The sequence below is a fragment of the Lemur catta genome, chromosome 6, assembly GCF_020740605.2.
Source record: "Lemur catta isolate mLemCat1 chromosome 6, mLemCat1.pri, whole genome shotgun sequence".
Taxonomy (NCBI): Eukaryota; Metazoa; Chordata; class Mammalia; order Primates; family Lemuridae; genus Lemur; species Lemur catta.
This window is the reverse complement of record NC_059133.1, coordinates 43,323,368-43,342,650: the sequence shown is the minus strand read 5'-3', so window position 1 is coordinate 43,342,650 and position 19,283 is coordinate 43,323,368. Positions and strand designations below refer to the sequence as shown.

At 42.3% G+C, this 19,283-nt stretch overlaps 1 protein-coding gene across 5 annotated transcripts in view; it reads left to right on the top strand.

Moving 5' to 3' along the window:
* MYRFL (myelin regulatory factor like) overlaps positions 1 to 19,283 on the top strand; it is a 65,822-nt gene that overhangs the window by 10,638 nt on the left and 35,901 nt on the right. For 4 of the 5 annotated variants that reach the window (XM_045553378.1, XM_045553377.1, XM_045553376.1 and 1 more), the window contains 5 exons: positions 1,078 to 1,273; positions 3,233 to 3,309; positions 4,647 to 4,757; positions 7,485 to 7,575; positions 13,844 to 14,044. In XM_045553378.1, the coding sequence (XP_045409334.1) occupies positions 1,078 to 1,273; positions 3,233 to 3,309; positions 4,647 to 4,757; positions 7,485 to 7,575; positions 13,844 to 14,044 (676 nt within the window). Of the gene's footprint in view, positions 1 to 1,077; positions 1,274 to 3,232; positions 3,310 to 4,274; positions 4,282 to 4,646; positions 4,758 to 7,484; positions 7,576 to 13,843; positions 14,045 to 19,283 lie in introns of those variants that run through there. The other variant, XM_045553379.1, reaches the window with a different exon arrangement.

The following is a 19,283-nucleotide window of genomic DNA, read 5'->3' as shown; positions in this document are numbered from 1 at the left end:
TCGTGCAAAGACACTCTGGCTGGAGGTGTTTCTCATCCACCATCTTGCCTCCAACTGTATTAACATTTTAAAGGTATTTCATTAAACAGATTACAGGTCGAATTTTGCTTATCTGCAATGTTTGGGACGAGAAGTGTTTCTGATTTCAGATTTTTTCAGATTTTGGAAATATTTACATTATACTTCCTAGTTAAGCATCCTTAATCCAACAATCCGAAATCTGAAACGGTCCAATAAGCATTTCCTTTTAGTGTCATGTTGGCACTAAAAAAGGTCTTGGAGCATTTGGAGCATTTCAGATTTCAGACTATTGGATTAGGGATGTTCAACCTTTACACACAAAGCTTTACTATTGAAAATAGCAATGATAAAACAAATAAAGCAAAAAGTCTGATTAGCCACCCCACAACTATCCCATTCTTTTCTGCAGAAGTAACCACTATAGTAGGTTTTCAGTTCTATTACCTAATTGGCAGAATAAAAAATAAACTACCATACTCTAGTGAAAAACAGTTTCCAATTGGTAGTATGACTGTCTCTGGCTAAGTGGGTTTAAAAGCTGTTCCTAGTCATTCTGACCACTCTGCTTTTTCACGTGACCACCAATAGGCTGAATATTCAGTCATCTGAATGATTATTTGAGTATGGTGTTGCTGATGAAATTTAGAGACTTTTTTTTAAATAAGAAAATAGATTAATTCTATCCCAGATATTTCACAAGTCTGTGTAATGTGACTTTTCAACTGTTAGCCTACATCTTCCTATTGTATTGTGGAGTCAAATTAAAAGTCTAGAAAGCACCAGGGGAAAGGCAGTTTGTGGAAACAATGCTTCCATTTGGCAAGAGTTATCCTCTTCCTCGTGAGAAGAGAAAAAGCTGGGAGGAGATAGCCAGCTGTGCTTTGAAATATTATTTTCATTACCTTATTAAAAATTGAAGAAATCAACTGATTAAATATAGAACAAGCACTTTTCACAATACATTTTCTTGAAATGTTTATACAATTAATATTGTTAATGAAAGGAAATGTGTAGAAAATATTTGTAAAACTACTTTCTTGGTTTCTCTTTTCACAGACCTAATGTGGGCTACAGAGTTGTAACAGACAAAGGATTTAACTTTTCACTAGCAGATGATGCTTTTATTTGTCAAAAGAAGAACCATTTTCAGATAACCATCCACATCCAAGTTTGGGGAAGTCCAAAATTTGTTAAAACCCAAATGGGCGTAAAGCCAATAGAAATGTTTTACTTGAAAGCTTTTGGAATTAAGGTATGTCTTTTATTTAGTTTAGTCAACATTATTAAGTGTTCTAGTTGTCTATTGCTTCATAACAAACCATCCCAAAACTTAGTGACTTAAAGTAATAACAGTCCTTTATTTGGGTCACAAATCTGCAACATGGTCAGGGCTTGACTACAAAAATGCATCTCTGTTCAGAAGTCAACAGCTGGGACAGCTCAACTGGACCATTTCCAAGATGGCTCACTCACATGCCTGTCAAGTTTGGGCTGGCCGTCAGCTGGAGCTTAAATGTGGCACTAACTGGGAGGTCTCAGCTTTCTTCCATGTGGACTTCTCTACAGGATAGCTTGTGCTTCCTCAGACTATGGTGGATGGGTTCAAAGAGTGAGTGTTCCAAGGCACAGGAAATGGAAGATGCCAATTTCTTAAGCCTGGGCTAAGAAAAATGGCACAACATGACTTCAAACTATGGTTTTGTAGTCTTCAGTGTATGAATCTTGCACTTCTTTTACAAAACTTATTAATTATTTTATTTTTATTGATACTGGTGTATTTTCACATGGAATAGATGGATAGTTTTTATCAGATTCTCAAAATAGTCTCCAGCTTAAAATAAAGCCAAGGAACCACTAATTTAGTTTAACAGAGGGAAGATTGAGGCCCAGTAATGTTACACAATTCATCCAAGATAGTAAATGATGGACCTGGATTTAGAATGCAGCTTGTGTGACTTCTGAGCAGTCGGAAAGTATTTATTAAAGTGTTACCTCATCTCCGGTTCCCTAGGGGAGGGGCATTCATTATCTGCATATTTTATTCTGGTGCCTAACCTGGGGTTAGGCACTGAGTCTCCTAGAATATGGCTTGGCTGCTGCACACATCAGTTGCTCTTGCTCCAAACTGAGCTCTTAAACCAAACCAAAACAAAACAAAAATAAATACAAACAACAAACAATTATTTTTTTTGATTATGGAAGTAACATGGGTGCATTGTGAAAATTTTGGAACATAATAGAAATGTATGAAGAAGAGATAAAATTCATTCATCTTTGGGATTCACCATGTGATAGCCTAATTTTTCTGTTATTAAAATTAATCTCATATTGCTAATATTATATTGTGAAAATAACATTACATATTATTAAGAACTCCATAAAAATATTTATGAAGATGATATAGTTTTCCATTGTAGGAATGTATCATATTAATTCCTTTATTATTAGAAGTTTTGTTTATTTCTAACTTTTTATTGTTAATAAAGCTACAGTGAACACTCATCTTTGCATGAGGATAAATTCCCAAAAGGGAATTTACACATTACAGAGGTGAACATTATTAAAATTCTCGATATGGGCTGCCCAATTGCTTTCCAGAAAGATGGTTACACTGTGAACACCCACAAGCTGTCTATTGTAGGGCTGGTCTCACAAGACCTTGCCACTGTTCACAGAACGAGAAGAGTATGTAGCAAGTGCTGAATAAATACCACTTTTTATATTCTATTTATTTGTATTGTATAGCATATGTATTTCTTCATATTAGAATGTAAGCTCCTCACAGGCAGGAAGTTTTGTTAATTTTGTTCACTTCTTATCTCTAATGCCGAGAGCAGTGCCTGATACATAGTAGGTGCTCAATAAATGAATGACTGCATGCATGTGTCCTTTGAACTGCTTTGCTCCTGATGTTTTAATCATCTATTAGCCCACTCTGTATTCACTGCTTACTCAAAATATTCTGTTGTCTTGTGTTTTCATCATTTAATTTCACATGTATTTATCTATTTTCTCACCAACAGTACACTGCTTTAAGGTAGGGACCATTGTCTTACTTGTCTTTTCAGTAACTTGCCTCTCCTGTTCAGTGCCTAGTGTGGAAAACTAGCCTTAGAAAACTTTTTAAGTATTTGAACATTCTTTACTAATTACGATTTTTATAAATAATTAATTTATTAAGTAATTAATTTACTCTTGTTGTTCCACACAGGTAGAAGCCACCAATCAAATAATTGCTATTGAACAGTCCCAAGCAGATAGGAGCAAAAGAATTTTCAATCCTGTTAAGTAAGAATTTCTTTTCTGAATTCCTTCGTAAATGTTTTGGGAAGAAGACCTATCACCTAATTTATTTTGCCTATTTAAAATGAAATACACTGTAGAATCTATTATAAATTAGTGGGCTGGGTGTGGTGGCTCATGCCTGTAGTCCCATCACTTTGAGAGGCTGAGGTGGGAGGATTGCTTAAGGCCAGGAGTTTGAGACCAGCTTGGGCAACATAGTGAGACCTCATCTCTACAAAAAATTATAAAAAGGATTAGTAATAATATGTTAATATTATGAACATATGTTTATCAACAAAAATAAAGTTGGTAAAATGCATTGAAATCAATGCAAAAAATTATTTATAAAAAGATCCATTTTAAAAATCATCATTATTTTTATAATCATTTATTTCTAACAATTTTGCTAACAACCTTACTAATGATTTTGGTGCCTTGAGATAGATTATGGCTAGATCTTCCTTTTAATTTTTTCATTTAAATCAGCATGATGTCGATTGAATTAATTTCAAGGTCCTAGATCCATGCTGTGCTTATAATTCATTTTTTTTCCCTTATTTTTTAAGCTACATTGATAGATGGCTGAGTGGGTTCCAAGGTAGAGAGCACATACAACTGGTAATATCCAGAGCAATATGGCAGTCCACAGCCAGAGTCCTCTCTGTAGAATGACTCCAAGTGAAATTTCCTTTTTGACTGATTTGGCTAGGGTACAGGAGAGACATCTCAGAATTCTGACCCTGAGTCAACCCCATGTGGGCTGAGAAGAAGGTGGGCCCACAGCCTGGGCAGAGCAGAAGCCCCTTGTACAAACACAGCACTAACCTTGCCTGGTGCATCCGGTTCTCCTTGCCTGGGCAGGCTGTGTGTGGCCCTCCTTTGGGGGAAGCTGCCACTCACTGCCAGGCTAGAAGGCAAATATGTGACGGAGACGCAAAGTTCGCAAGGAACCCAGAGAAATGCTTCAGTCAGGAGGTGAGTGCCGTCACAACAGCAGCGGCAGCGGCATGCATGGAATGTCTTTTCTCCCCTCGGTGGAGGAAAAAGAACCCACATGTAAGGAGCATAGGGCCCTCGTGGGTCAGAAACCCAGGCTCACGCCTCGGTTAACAGAGCATTTCTTATTCATACCATTTGCGTTGTTCCATGGCCTTGCCTGGCACCTATTCCTGACCATGCTGTGGATAGGTGATTAATAATCTGTGTCTAGAATAAACTGTCTTCCGCAGTGTGATGCAAACTGGGGCCTAGACATACCTGAGAGGCTGAGATTGGATTAGATGTGACCAGAGACTCCGTGTTCTCTTATAGTCTCTTGGTGTTTCTGCTGTTTGTTTTAGAATCGACCTATTGGCCGACCAGGTCACCAAAGTAACACTGGGACGATTACACTTCAGCGAAACCACAGCAAATAATATGAGAAAGAAGGGAAAACCAAATCCTGACCAGAGGTACTGGTTTTCCTGTGTACACGTAGCGTGGCCGGGGACCTTGTTTGACCAGGATGTGCCCTCCTGGGGCCTCTCTGATCCTCCTGGCCCTACCAGCTGGCACACGGGGCCTCCCTAAGCCACTTTCCACTCTTCTCCACTCTCCCAGTTCATAGACATATCTCCTTTACCTGTCGACGTCTTTCTTCTCCCATCCCCATGCCCTGCGATGCCCACTCCCCTGGCCAGTCCTAACTCTGCCTGCCTTGATACCCTCCATTGTTCTCCCAGTGGTCTCCAATATTTTTGGCACCAGGGACTGGTTTTCTAGAAGACAATTTTTTTATGGACTGGGGTGGGATGGGGTGTCGTGGGTGTCGGGGCAGGGGTGATGGTGCAGAATTAAGAGTTCAGGTGTAAGGTGATGTAAGGCCTGTTTTTTAACAGGTCACAGACTGGTACTGGGCCGTGGCCCAGGGGTTGGGGACTGCAGCTCTAGAGTGACCACCTGTTTATGTCTCATTGCCATCTGAGAATTGAGGATTGACTGCATTTCTGAAAACTGTGTGGTTTTCAGAATTACTCTTGAGAGTAATTCAGGATCATGTTGACAAGGATACTGATAGAAAAAGTAGTTTCTTTTTATTTATAAAGTACATTTAAAGTTCAAGGACTAATGTCATTTAATTGGGAATGGGAAGGAGGAAAGGAATAATATTTACTGGGTATCCAGACACTAGGCTGTTAACGTTTTATCTCATTTAATACTTATAACTATCCCTATAAGAAAGAAAGCAGGCAAAACATGTAAAATAACTTTAGTGAATTGAAGGCAATATAAATAGGCTCAAGTACTTAAGATCTCATCATCATTTTTAGTATTTAGATTATGCCTCAAAACTAGCACCTCACAATACCTCCTCTACTAGCCTCCTGGTGCAGAAACCCTCAGTGAGTTTGGGCACTGTGCCCTTGGCGCTCGAGCCTGAGTACCATGGTGAGGGAAGAAGTAGCAGAAGTGTTTAGCACAAGACTGCTCTGGGGACCCCCTGCTATTCCTGCACAGGTCATGCTTACATTAGTTGTGAAGAGTCCTCCCTACTCCCAGGTCTTCTTGATGACAGTAGCCACGTGTAATAAATTATGTTCAGTGAAAACTCAGTTATCAGAAATCTGCCCAGTGGTCTTCCCTCCCAAGATTGACATTTGATGGGTTTTTAAGAATCTAAGTGATTTTGAAAATCTCTAATGGCTTAGAAAATAAAAACATCCAATTTGTGGTTGACTACCTTTGGATTTTCTGTAGGCCCTAGGGGAAAACCTTTGGATAGGCCATGCCAACTGTGCTTGCACTGCTAGAGGCACTTTACATTTCCTTTTTGGATGAAATAGATTTATTCGAGCAATTTAAACAAACAGCAATACTTACAGACTGAAATAAAATAAAATTTCAAATAAGAAAAATGTTTTGAGTCCTGAAGCTCTGCTACAACCTTTTTCGTTAAACAAACAAACAAACCCCCAAAACCTCACCTTTCTGATTTAGACCTGTGGTTCTCGAAGTGTGGTCCCAGAACTAGCAGAAATAGCAACATCTGGATGCTTGTTAGAAATGCCAGTTCTTGGGCCTCATCAAAGACCTACTGGATCAAAAACTCTGGAGATGGGGCTCAGCAATCTGTATTTTAACAAGCCTTCCAGCTGATTCTGATGCATGCCCGAGTTTGGGAACCACTGGTTTTAGGACATAGGTTTTGGAGTTGGACAAAATTGAGTTTAAATATTTGATACTGGTGTTTACTAGCTGGGTGACCTTAGGCACGTAACTTAACCTCTCTGAGATGCATTTTCCTATCCTGTAAAACAGAAACAATAACATAGCCTACTCTAATAGGGTTGTTTTGGGGATCTCAATAAAATAACGTAGGTACACTGCTTAGTCCAGTACATGACACGTTTTGAGTTCTCAATGGTAGCTAATATTAATAATGATAACAATTATTACTGATTTCCTTTAGATACAGAGGAGAACTCCTGTTCTCTAGGAGTTGGACAATCTACAGTGTTACAGAGGAAAGTTGGCGAAGTTTTTTCACGTAGTTCTTAGGGCAGAAGCTTCTCTGATAGGAATAGTTTTTATTTTGACTTTCAAGCAACGGTCTCATCTTAAAATTATCTCACCAGCGGCACATATGAAGAAGCAATTGAAATAACAGTGATGAAAATTGGCTTGGGAGTAATTGGAGGGGAGGTTCAGGCTAGAGTCAAGACCTGAGGATTTTGAAGGCTCAGAATACATGGCTGAGAGCAGGTTGGGGTGGGCAGGATCCAGTGTGGGGGTGCAAACCCTGCTGGGTCAGCCTCCATTAAGGCCTAGGTCATGTAGCTTGGGTGGCTCTGAACAAAGGGACCTCTACGGTGGCTTCCTGTTTGCGAGGCCCTCCACAACATCGCGTGCGGTCTGTGCTGGGCCCAGGCCTCCACTGCGCTGTCTCCCCAGGGAGGGGGCTGCTTTCCTGTTGCTCTGGGGCCTGCAAAACAGCTCACAGATACCTCCAACTGTGCAAAGGGCCAACACAGGACAACAGCAAGTGACCCAACTGCTCTCTTGTTTCACTGGGGGGACAAATTAGAGCAGAAGGGAAAAGGCTAAATTCACTATTGATTAACTGCTGGGTGGTATTTGATTGCTCAAATGATTTCTCCATTCCCTGATGTGTTGGCATTGGTCTGCTATCTCTGAATTAGATACTTCATGTTGGTGGTTGGACTGTATGCTGCTAACCAAGACCAGTTCTATCTGTTGTCTGCCCACATCTCTGAAAGGATCATTGTAAGGGTAAGCCCAGTTCTCTCACTTTTCTGGATCCCACATGCTTTTCTCCCTCATAGGTAGAATTTGAATTTTCAATGGTATGCTTGAAGTATGCTATTTGGATGATGATGATGATGATGATGATGATAACAGCAATAGCAGAAACTATTATTTTAGTTTTTATGCAGTGGTTCTCACACAGGGGCAATTTTGTCTCCCAGGAGTCATCTGGCAATGTCTGGAAACATTTTTGGTTGTCACAACTGACATCTAGTGGCTAGAGACCAGGGTGTTGCTCAACACCTTATAACGTGCAGGACAACCCCCATGACAAAGAATTACACCTCCCCAAATGTTAGTGGTGCCAAGGTTGAGAGATACTCTGTGTTCTAGGCACTGAGCTAAATAATTTATATATGACATCATTTTACATTGTTGTATGTTTACATTATATTCTTTACACCCAGAGGAACCGAAGCTTCAGAGGCTAAGTAACTCATCCATGATCACAAGGTTTGTAAATGATAGAGCCTGGAAAATAACCCGGTTCTCTCTGACCCCAGAGCCCACAGGGTGGGAAAGTGGTGGGAACGCGTTCCGTGCCCCGGAGTGTTGGGTGGGACCCAGGTTTCTGGGCCGCTGCCTCCCACACAGCAATGGCTCAGCGCGTTTGCTGAATGAATGATGGCTCGCAGCTGTGGAGGGAAGTCTTGGCAGCCACAGAAACATAAAGCTGTTGGCAGCTGCAGCCGCAGCTGTGTGAGGTCAGGCTGGCCGCCGCTGAGAATGCCAGGGGCGTGAGGTAACAGGTAACCCCAGGCCTGGCAGCCCTGGGGAGGGCTGTTTGTCATGGGTCTGTGAAGCGATACAGGGAGGACATGCAGACTCCAGCAGGGAACATCGTTTACTGCGGGCGTGTCCACGTATGTGGCTGTTACTCTTAGGCTCTGGGGAGAAGATCTGCCCATTTGGGGAAGTGGAGTCTCTCCTTGTCAGCCTTGAGCTGTTCTGAAACAAAGGACCCTCTGTAAATTCTTGTAGTCCATTAAAAATAATAAGCCACCTATTAGTGGAAATCCTGTGACTATGTCTCAAAGTTTTAATGGGGTGAAGTCATGATAGCAATGAGGTAAAACGCTTACGTGTTCAGCAATCCCAGGGTGAAGGCTGGGCATGCGTGTCCCAGGCTGCACTTTTGTAGGGCCTGGCATAGCCTACGGCAAATGAAGCGCCCCTGGGGCAGAGGCAGGCCGACCCTCTCCTTTGGTCATATGCCAGTCACAGAGGTGCCCGTCCAACCCTCAGCAGGGGTCAGGGTCATCTTTGACATCTTACCTGATGTAATCTTAGCTGCATAACCAATCTGATTTAAAGTCAAGTCTGGAAACCTAGGTTGCTTATTGTTTTTGATTTTTCTTAGGAAGGAATAAAGACATCTAATGCCATTCTTTTCAGAGTTAGCAGAGTAGATATCATGACGGTGCTATACTGAGCTGTGTAATTTATGCTTGAGTCAGACAGTCTGCTAGTCACCTGCAGACTTTGAATAATTTACCTAGTGACAAGGTTTCTCCATTTGCTGCTGGCAGCTCCTGTAAAGCCAAACAGGGCTGCTGTGCAAGTCCACACAATAGCGGTGCAAGAGGGAGGGAGCGCCCCTCCCTAGCTTTCTGTTAACTCTCTGTTAATCGTCACCTCCTTCAATCCAGAGCACAATGATAATTAGCTCATACTGATGACTCTGGGAAGCTGAAAGTTTCTGCAATTCATATTCAGTATGAATACCAAAAAGATTGAATTTTACTCAGCATGGTTTGGGTGTCATGTTGTTCACTACATTTTTATTTTAAAAAAATGATTGGATTCCAGATTCGATAGCTTTCTCTTAGCCATAATTTTTGATTAAAGAGAATATCCTATTCTACAAGTGTGCTAGGTAACCCCAAGGTTACTCTAACAGCAATGAGAAGAAGAGTAATGATATTAACATAAGCCCTTCATCCCCCTGAACTGCAAATGTCTTATTGATATTATTTTATTCTAACCCCAAACACAGAAGTTAAAATGAATGCAGAATTTTCAGTCTATTTAATTGTTTAATGTTTAAACCAGCCAAGAAGAAAAATTGAATTTAAGAAATAGTGTTATTGTTTGAATCAGTGAGTTTTTGAAATGTCCACAGAATACATTTCCTGCCCCCAAGATTCTAGAGAAGCCTATGTAGGTACTTACACATGGGCTGGGCAGAGGGCAGACCAGCCTATGTGCTACAAAAAGAGCCAGATGTGGCCTCTTAGGCCATGGTCTAGTTCTTAGTTAGCTTCAGAATGAAGACTGGAGGAAAAAATTTGACAATAAGACATGAGTCCCGAAGACATTAAATGGAGAATTGCAAACTGCATTTAAGCAAATCCAGAGTTATTTTGTGGTCTAAGAACCATTCCTCCAAATGTCGGAAATTAACATTTTACTATTTGATAAGGGTGACTGTACAAGGGCTAGACCTAGATGAGTTTCAGGCCTCCAGGAGGGCCCAGGACACCAAGCTTGTCAGAATTCTCCTTGGGGAGAGAATGGTGGGCAGGGCCCAGTATTTGTTCATCTGGGTTGTCAATCAAAACAGCTTTAGAAGTTTATTATGATCCTGTAGTATAAATTGACCAGTTTAAGGAAATTAAGGTTTACCCCAAAGAACGGATTTATTTCCTGGGTCTTTGTTTCTGGGAGCATTCCCCAGTGGAGTTCCTTCAGATTCCCCTTGTTAATGATTGGGCTTTACTTTAGCTCCACTTTCCTCCTAAAACATTTAATTAAACCTGGCTTGCAGTGCTATGTTGAAAGCAGGAGGGATGATTACTTTTGTCTGCCTTTCAAAGACACTCTAGGGTGTCCTCATTTTGAAAACTAGTAAATTATTCAAGTCTCTTTTCCAGAAGAATAGAAATGGGCATGTCCCCAAGAAATGCTCCTTTACTGCTCTGCAAAGCGCACTGCCGGGAGGTGGGAACCCAGCACCTAGGGCGGGGAAGACTACGTAATGGTGCGGTTGCAAGGATGGCGAGGGATGCGGGGAGAGCAGAGCCAGCCCAGGCACCGTCTCCGTTTTCACTGGCTCTTGCCCACTTCTTGCCACAAACCTACCTTCCTTCTCTCCCAGCATGCATGTGCACACACACACACACACACACACACACACACACACACACACACACACCCTTCTTCTGGAGATCAGATGAATTTTTATTTACCCAAAGGAATCAGTTTGTGGAGTAACGTTTGTTTCACTCTGTAGCTGGGACTCGTCAGAGCTTTCTGTCAACGATGGAAGGGGTAACTCATGACCAGGACTACATCAAAAGTAGTCCTCAGACTGTATTATGAACAAGAATTTCGTGGAGAGCTTATAAAAACACAAACACCTGGGTCCCATCCCCAGAGTTTTTGATTCAGCAGGTCAGGGATGCCTGAGACTTTGGATTTCTGGCAAGCTTCCGGGAGATGCTGATGCCGCTGGCCTGCAGACCAGGCTTGGCGTTGCACCAGGAGAGAGCATTTCTACTTCCATTTTCTGTAGCCTTTTAAAAGGTGCAAAAATTGGTTTCTTAAGAGCTGTCTCTTAAGAGCTTGATTTCTTAAGAGCTTCCTCAGGTCAAGCTCCCCTATTAGCTCTTTGATGGCTGCTTTTGAATCCCAAATAGCAAAACGAAGAAATTCCAACTTTGCATTCCAAACTTAAAATAGGCCTCAAATTACCAGTGATGTTGTTTCCTATTCCAAGTGCCTGCAGGGGGCGCCATTTACATTGTATTTTTTGCCTCGAAACTGCAACTGTGCAGGTGTGTTGCTGAAGAGAGCAGATTAAGCATAAATTAAACAGTGGCTGCTGGGGCCCAGCAGAGTGTGTTGAGACTGAATTTGAGACTATTCATCCTCATTTTTGCAAAGTGTTGACACACACATGATTTTAATTAATCCCACAGTAACCCTGTGAGATGCGTAACAAAGACGTGATTATCTTTATTCTTCAGAGGAGGACAGAAAGATTAAGTGACTGCCCCAAGGTCACACAGCCAGTTTGTGTTATAACATAGACTGGAAGTCTCGAGTCTTCCCTATATATATGAGGCTATGAGACAAATAATACAATTATTTTAGAAATGTTAATTAATTTTGGTGGTTGATATCCATCAACCATTATTGGGCCACATGTGAATACAAACTCATAATTCCAGGAAGAGGTAGTATATTCTAGTCTGCTTTGACATATGAAGATTTTGGATTCCAGAGAAAGCGAAATGAGTTCACAGATTTTACAACATTTCCTGTGACTGATGAGGGCATCTCCCTAGGGCTATATACTGAGAACGTTGTAGGTCTGTGGCCCTTTCCAAAATGATTAGAACATCTTTTAGGGATTTGAGTTTTCATCTGATGAAAACCAATTGAGGATATTGCAATTGTTCCAAAAAATTAAATCTACTTACATCTGCTTTTCCAGTATCAAGTTACCACCATGATAATAATTATCCCAAAGCTCATTAAGAAAAAAATCCATCACTGTCTTATTTTTATTTTCTTGAAGTGGCTCATTATGTTCAGAACAGAGCAAAATACATTGCCATTTTATATGGCATACCTTTGGATTTAGTTGATTGCTTGCTATAAAAGGATTCGAGTCAAAGCCAATTTGCCATTCACAACCAAGGGGGCTCTCGGGACCTTGCAGTAAAGCTCTTTGTTCAAATGAATTCACACAAAATAATGTTGAAAGTTGTTACTTTATATTCTTTTCCACTCCACCCTCCCACCCTGGTACTATTCTTTCACTCTTTTGTCAGTCAAGTGTCAGTGGTTGAGTCTTCCAAGCAGCTCAGGGTTCAGACAGGTGGGAGTGAAACTGGAAGTTGAAGATACCTAAAAGTTCTTTAACTGAACCCGAACTAAGAACTAAACTTTGTGGGTTTTTTTAAATTATTTTTTAAATTGGTAACACATACATATGGCAAAGCCTTCAATACCAAGAGAGTATATATATATAGTGGGAAGTGAATTTCTCTCCCACCCATTTCCTACACTGCCAATCTCCGTCCTTGAGGAAACTCTTGTTACTGTTTCCTGAGGAGTCTTCAGAGATAATCTGTGTGTATTCTGGTTGCTGTGCCTGCATTGGCTCATTTACCACCTGAAAGGCAAAAAGTGAAGTTGTTATATTAGTCTTGACTTTTTAGATGGTCAGGTTCCCAACTGTTTGTCTAAAGTTGTGACAACCTGCATTAAATACACAAAAATCATATTTAGAAAAATGTCATAATTTTAAAAACAAATTAATTTTGTTGTGAGGATTTTGAAGGATTTAGAGATCTCTACTTAAAGATATTTGAAAATATATTCAGTGGCTACAAGGAAGCAAGTAGGAGAGAAGGTAATATAGTGGAAAATTCTTTGGCAAAGGATTTTATTTAAGAGTAAAATCTCCAGAACTTTGTCTAGTCCAGTAGTTTCAGTTGGATTTTTTTTTTTTTAAACTGCTAGGTCTACTTCTAGGGAATACTATGAAATAGGCAAAGTTAGAATTATTATTTAATAATCAGAGGAAGTATAATTCTAGCTCCAGAACTTACTAGCTTTTTGGCCCTTGGTAATTTATTTATCCTTTGGGAGTGTATCAATAAAATGAGGACAATAGTACATATCTCATAAAATTTCAGGATGAATTAGCACATAACAAATGCAGCTGTTATTGCTCTTCCTTCAGTACCATCTGCAGTTAGGGAATAGTCGAGGTGTGTTAAATATATTTATATTACTACTTGCTTGTCAATTATGTATAAAATAAATATAAAAGTGTTTTGAAACTATAAATGGGCTAGCTAAATGCAAGGTATTTTTTATTTATCTGAGCTTTAATAAACTTGTAATATTTTCTGATGTAAATTCTGATTTTAAATCCTTTTTGTTATTATCCATGAAAATCATTTTTAGTTTCTTTCATCTTCATTATCCACCTAGTATAATTGACATAGTCTCAATTCCAGATAGATGCAATAGAGATTGGGTGTTTCAAATCACGGCATACAGAGTTCCGGCCAGTGGGGGCTGAGTGGCTGGGGGAGCCTTCCTGGCTTTCCTGACCTCCAGAGTAATTTGGATGTGTCAGAATGTCCCATCCAATGTAGGATTCTCATGTGAAAGACTTAGATAACATTCTGGTTTCCTTTGCTCTGAAGACTAACATGATCATCCCTTCCTGATACTGTAACTTTAATTGTTATATATTTCTGTGTTTTTCCAGGCGTCTAACCCTGGGCAATTTGAAAATGACAGTGATGCATTATGGCAGCGAGGACAAGTTCCAGAATCTGTTGTCTGTCATGGTCGAGTAGGAATAAACACAGATGCACCGGACGAAGCCCTGGTTGTCTGTGGCAACATGAAAGTGATGGGGACAGTCATGCATCCCTCTGACAGCCGGGCAAAGCACAATATCCAGGAGGTGAGCCCGGGGGCAGGCCTGGCCCCCCCCCCCCCCCCGACACCTCAGTCAGGTGTGCTGGGCACTCTTGGCCTCTGACACACCTTGCACCAGGCATCTTTACCTGTCACCCGCTGATGCGAGACAAACACACTGCTTCAAAACGATGACTGAGCTGTTGGGCATCTCTGCTGAAGTTGTAAAGCAGTTCCTGCCCGAGGGAGTGGGTTTACCTGACAGGAGCAGTGTGCAGTGACAGCGTGTCATTGGCTTCCCAAGCAGCAAGCCTCAGAGTTGTTTTCCACAGGCCATTGCCCTTCCCTCCATGCTTTGTCAACTGCCAGAGCTCGCCTTTTCCTTTCCACCTCCCTGCTCATCTTCTGAGCACTGTCTCAGTTCAGTTCCTGATCGTATTTCTCCTGGACATCTCCAGCCTCTTCCTCCCAGAGTCCCTGGCACCAGCCCTGCCAGCCCCTGTCTTCCTCTGCTTCCTCTCTCTCTGAGGAGCAGTTGAGAATCTCCTACTCCTTGGCCGGTATTTGGTCAGTTTCATCGCCCCCAGGTCCCAGGGGAAGGCCCTGTCCCTCTGTGGAGAGACAGTCAGCTGGTGGGAATCAGAAATCAGGCCTAGATAACAGGAGACTGACTGCTCCTCCGCTCTGGGCTCTCTCCAACAATGTGACCCCAGATAAAATGCTCTATCTCGCCTAACTCAGTGTCTTCTATAAGATGGAAGTGATGCCTCTTGGCCCAACACCCGTGAGTCTTTTTTATTTTTTAACCAGCTGAGATAGTAAGTACGGAATCATCTTGGAAAGTTACAACTGCTGTGTAGACCAAAGCGTTTAGGATTAAAAGTCGAAGTCGAATTCATTAGCCAGGCCACTCTTGGTTCCAACTCTTCCACCATTTAATTCTGTTTTCCCTTCATTGCTGCTGCCACTTCCTCCCCATCTCACTCATACTACTTCTAAGCACTGTTTGAGGTTGTAGCAGAATTGTGTTTTTTAAACCTCTTTTCCCCTCCTTTCCTTATTCCTTTTTAGCTAATAGGAGATCTCATCTGTTAATCATTGGCTCTTCTTCCAGACTGCATTCCTTTCCCAGTGCAAATCTGCACTGGTTTTTCTAAACCAGCCAAGGAATGTCCTCCTTTGCCGAGAGGATTCCAAAGGATGGTTGTAATTGTAGACTTTTATGCTGATTGCGAAGCTGCGGTTCCTGTTAGAAGAGCTGTGACCTACTAGCCAAATGGGAACTCAGAGCTAGACTGTTCTCACACACATTTCCAGATATTGGTCCTAGATATCAAGCCTTTGAACTTCAGAGAGAGAGAAACAGTCTGCATTTCAGATCACATCAACTCAAATTTATCCCTGCAATTGGCTATACAGTTCCCTACCACGTCTTATTGAAAAGTAAATGGAATAGAACAGGAGGGAAAACCCTCCGCAATCCCTCCTGCTACCACCACACTTAACACAGAACTTCATTTATCAAAAGTCTTCAGATATTGCTCTTTGGTTTGAAGAGAATATATTGCATTAAAATAACAAGCTTCTTTAGAACTTCTCAGATTTATTCTAGGAAGCCTTCTCAATATAAATGAAATGTCACCCCAATCTAAGCCCTAAATGTGAAATTTCTGTATCTTCTTCTTGCTCACAGCAGCGTAACGGAATAAAGAGAACCCCAGTCTATGGGTAGAAGCTAGAAGTTTAGTCCTGACTCTGGCAACCACCAGCCCAAGAACTGTGGCCCAGAGACGTTGTATGCCTCTGTTTTCTTGTCTGAGAATAGGGGATGCTTATGTTCATTTTACCCATGTTAAGGGATTTTTCAAAGCTTATATATGTGAAGCATCTTTTATCTGCAGAAGGCTCAGCAAATAGATATTCTTTTTTACTTGTACATAATGAAAACTGTATGCAATTAATTTATTAAATTATTTCATATTAATATATTTGTTCTTAATAGGTCTATTCACATTTTTTTTTTTGAGACAGGGGCTTGCTCTGTTGCCTGGGCTGGAGTGTGGTGGCACGATCATATCTCACTGCAGCCTCGAATAGCTGGGCTCAGGTGATCCTCTTGTCTCAGTCTCCTGAGTAGCTGGGACTACAGGTTTGAACCACTGCACCCAGCTGATTTTTATTTACTTAATTTTTTGTGGTACTGGGATCTCACTATGTTGCCCAAGCTGGTCTTGAACTCCTGGTCTTAAGTGACCCTCCCACTTTGGCCTCCCAGAGTGCTGGGGTCACAGACATGAGCCCAGCTGGTCTATCTATATTTATGAAATATATATTCCTAGAAATCTTGTCTGTCTCACTTGCCGTTTATTACAGAGATGAGAGAGATGATGGCAGTGTTGATGATGGTACTGATGGATGTATGAACTTCATCTTCACCCGACCTGACTCAGTTTTTCCAACTTTTAAAAAGAGAGGCAGTCTTCCAAATACTCTGGGAATCTGACCTTTGGTTGATTTGATTGCATGCATAGAACTGGAGGCAATTTCTCATTCTTTAAGGATGCATGCTACCCGAAGCTGGCTTATGGACAAGCTGTTGCAAAACGTAGTGGCCAAATATGTTGCCTGCTCCTATAATCAAGGAAAGTGAATATAGGTTGCTGCCTTGCCCTGTCTCCTCACTCAAGGCAAGACAGGTTGCTTTGTGGCTGTTAAGCACATGAGTGTCTGATGAGTCCTGGTGGAGGAGATCTTTGGTGCTCACAGGGACACAGATCCAAGGCACAGAGAAGATGACGCAGATACGGTTGAAACCTGTGCAACTGAGGCACTGCGCGGATGAGGTCGGCCCAAGTGAGGAGGAGCTCGACTTGCCCAAACAGCAGCATTGCATCTGCTGATGCAACCGTAGACTGGAGAAGGAAGTGCAGCTCTGATGGTGGACACTGAGCAAAATTAGGGTGGAAACGGCATGCTGAAAACCCAAGGCACATGAAGAGTGTCAATGTCAATGCAAAAAAAAAACAAGAGGAAGTTGAGAGTTGCATGCATTAGTCAAATTCTGTGAAGGCTGAAAAAGGCAGCAAGAGACTTAAAAATAAAAGCCAGAAAAGGAAATCAGTTAAGACGAAATGCTCAAAGGTGGTTTTGTTTTTCTCTTAACTGCGCCAGCCAGCCGTGTGCTAGTTGGAGACAAAAGTGGACATGTGACGAGCTTGAGAAAGTCACACATGCAAAGTCTCCCTCAGGGCTGTGAACCAAATGCAGAAGTTCCTCAGCTCAGGGTGAGCAGCTGTCACTGGCGCTGCTCCTGACGCCTGACTGAGGCGGGGCTGTGGGCCACAACCAGGTGACGGACGGATAGCGAGATTGCTTTCTCTGAACCAGCTGAGTCCCACGGACTGGAAGGTGTTCTCTTTGGTGCAATTCTTGAGTTAGTGATATAGAAACCTTGGGCATGAGGCAGCATGAAGGTGATGGCCGTTTGCATTCACGGTCAAAACTTTCCAAAACTGCCAGCGGGCAAGGTCAAGTCAGACACTCAAATTCAGTTTCTAGCTTCTTACTCAACAGACGTTGATGAGCGAGGTGTGGCAGTTAAGTGCTGGCCCGTGCGGGGTTGCTGAGGAGGACTGAAATAAGACACAGCCCTCGCCTCAAGGGTGTTCCCTAGGCCAAGTGTACACAGAGGGAACGTGCAAACAGACCGTTGACATTTGGCTTTGGAAAGTCTCAGAGCCAACATTAGAACTCAGAAGGGGATTTTCTTTGAGGAACATTGTTATATAAAGTGTTTAGGTCTCCAAGTTAACCCTCAAAACTTTCTTTGGCCAAAAATCCGTCTAAAGGACAATGGTAATAGTACTAGAGAAACTAATTGCTATGCTTAGCGATATGTCTTTGGGAAAATGCACTTAAGGATCCAACTTAGAAACCAGGGTCTGTTTTCCCTCTTTGTAGCCTGGACAGCCAGGGCGAGGGCACATCCTCCTCTGCTTTCTGTCTGCAGCACAGGAACCGACGCTGCCGCTACTGCGTTCTCCAGTGGGAGCTCATGAAGGCTGGGCAGGAACTAAGGGGACAATGGGAAGTGGGTGCGGCACTGGCGGGGACCTGGGGGTGAGGAACTGGCAGTGCGAGGCCAGCCCAGGCTGGCTCCTGACAACCCGCTTTCTTCAATTCTGTTAGTGTCAGCATTGTCCTGCCATTTCACTACCTTCATTCTTCCTTGTTTTTTTTCTTTTTCTGTTGAAGATTTTGGTTGCCTATGATATGTCAGACACTTTGCTAGGCACTGTGCAGGTCCCGAGAGGAGGATGACACAAACCTTAACCTCAAGAACAGAACTTTTACCAAAATTTAAGTTCCAAATAAGAAATACTCATTGTATCTCCCATGCCTAGGAGACAGCATCTGGCATAGAGTGGCTACCCAATAAACATGTGTTGAATGAGTGAAGGAGCTCACTGTGATGCACGTATGCCCAGGGCAACAAGAGATTGTAACTGTTCCTTTCTAGCATGGCCTGCAAGGTCCTCCCTGCTCTGGCTTTGACCTTTACAGTCCAGCGACCCCAAACTCTGCCTTGGCGGGGCAGATGTTGTCAGGGGATCTGGTGCCTCTGGGCTTGGTTCCTGGTGGTCTCTCTGCCTAGCATTCCTGTCTTAGTCTCATCCTTTCCACCTCCCTCTCTACACTACGTCTCTCCCTAATGCCTATCTTAAAGTTATCAATGTATTTAATAACCATTAGTCGAATACCCATCACACGCAAGGAATTGCACTAGAAGCCGGTGATACAGTGATGAACAGAAAACTGTAGCCTCAAATCTGTCCTCGCCTTCATGGAGTGTGTATCCTCTAGGCGAAGACAGGGAATGAAACTGACACCATCTGCTAAGTGTGATGAACAGGTGCTACGAGCACCTAAAGCAGAGGGACCCTTCCCAGCCTTGGTGGTCAAGAAATGCTTCTGTGGGGAAGGGATGTTTAAATTGGTGGAGGCAAAGGCAGGGGAGTGGGAAGAGTTTCTGAGTCAGGGAAAACAGCGTGTGCAAAAGCCCCAAAGTGACAGGAGCAGAGCATGTTTGAGGAAGTGGCACCAGCCCAGGTCTCAGCTGGGCTTCCCCGTCTCTGGGACGTCCTCCCTTGTGCTCTGCTGAGAATATTTTATGTGCGTCCTCGGAGCTGCCGTGGTTCTTTGTTCATAATTCCGTTATGGCCCGGCATTGCTTACATTGTAATATAATCATTTGTGTTGTGTTTGTCTTCCTGTCTAGACCACAG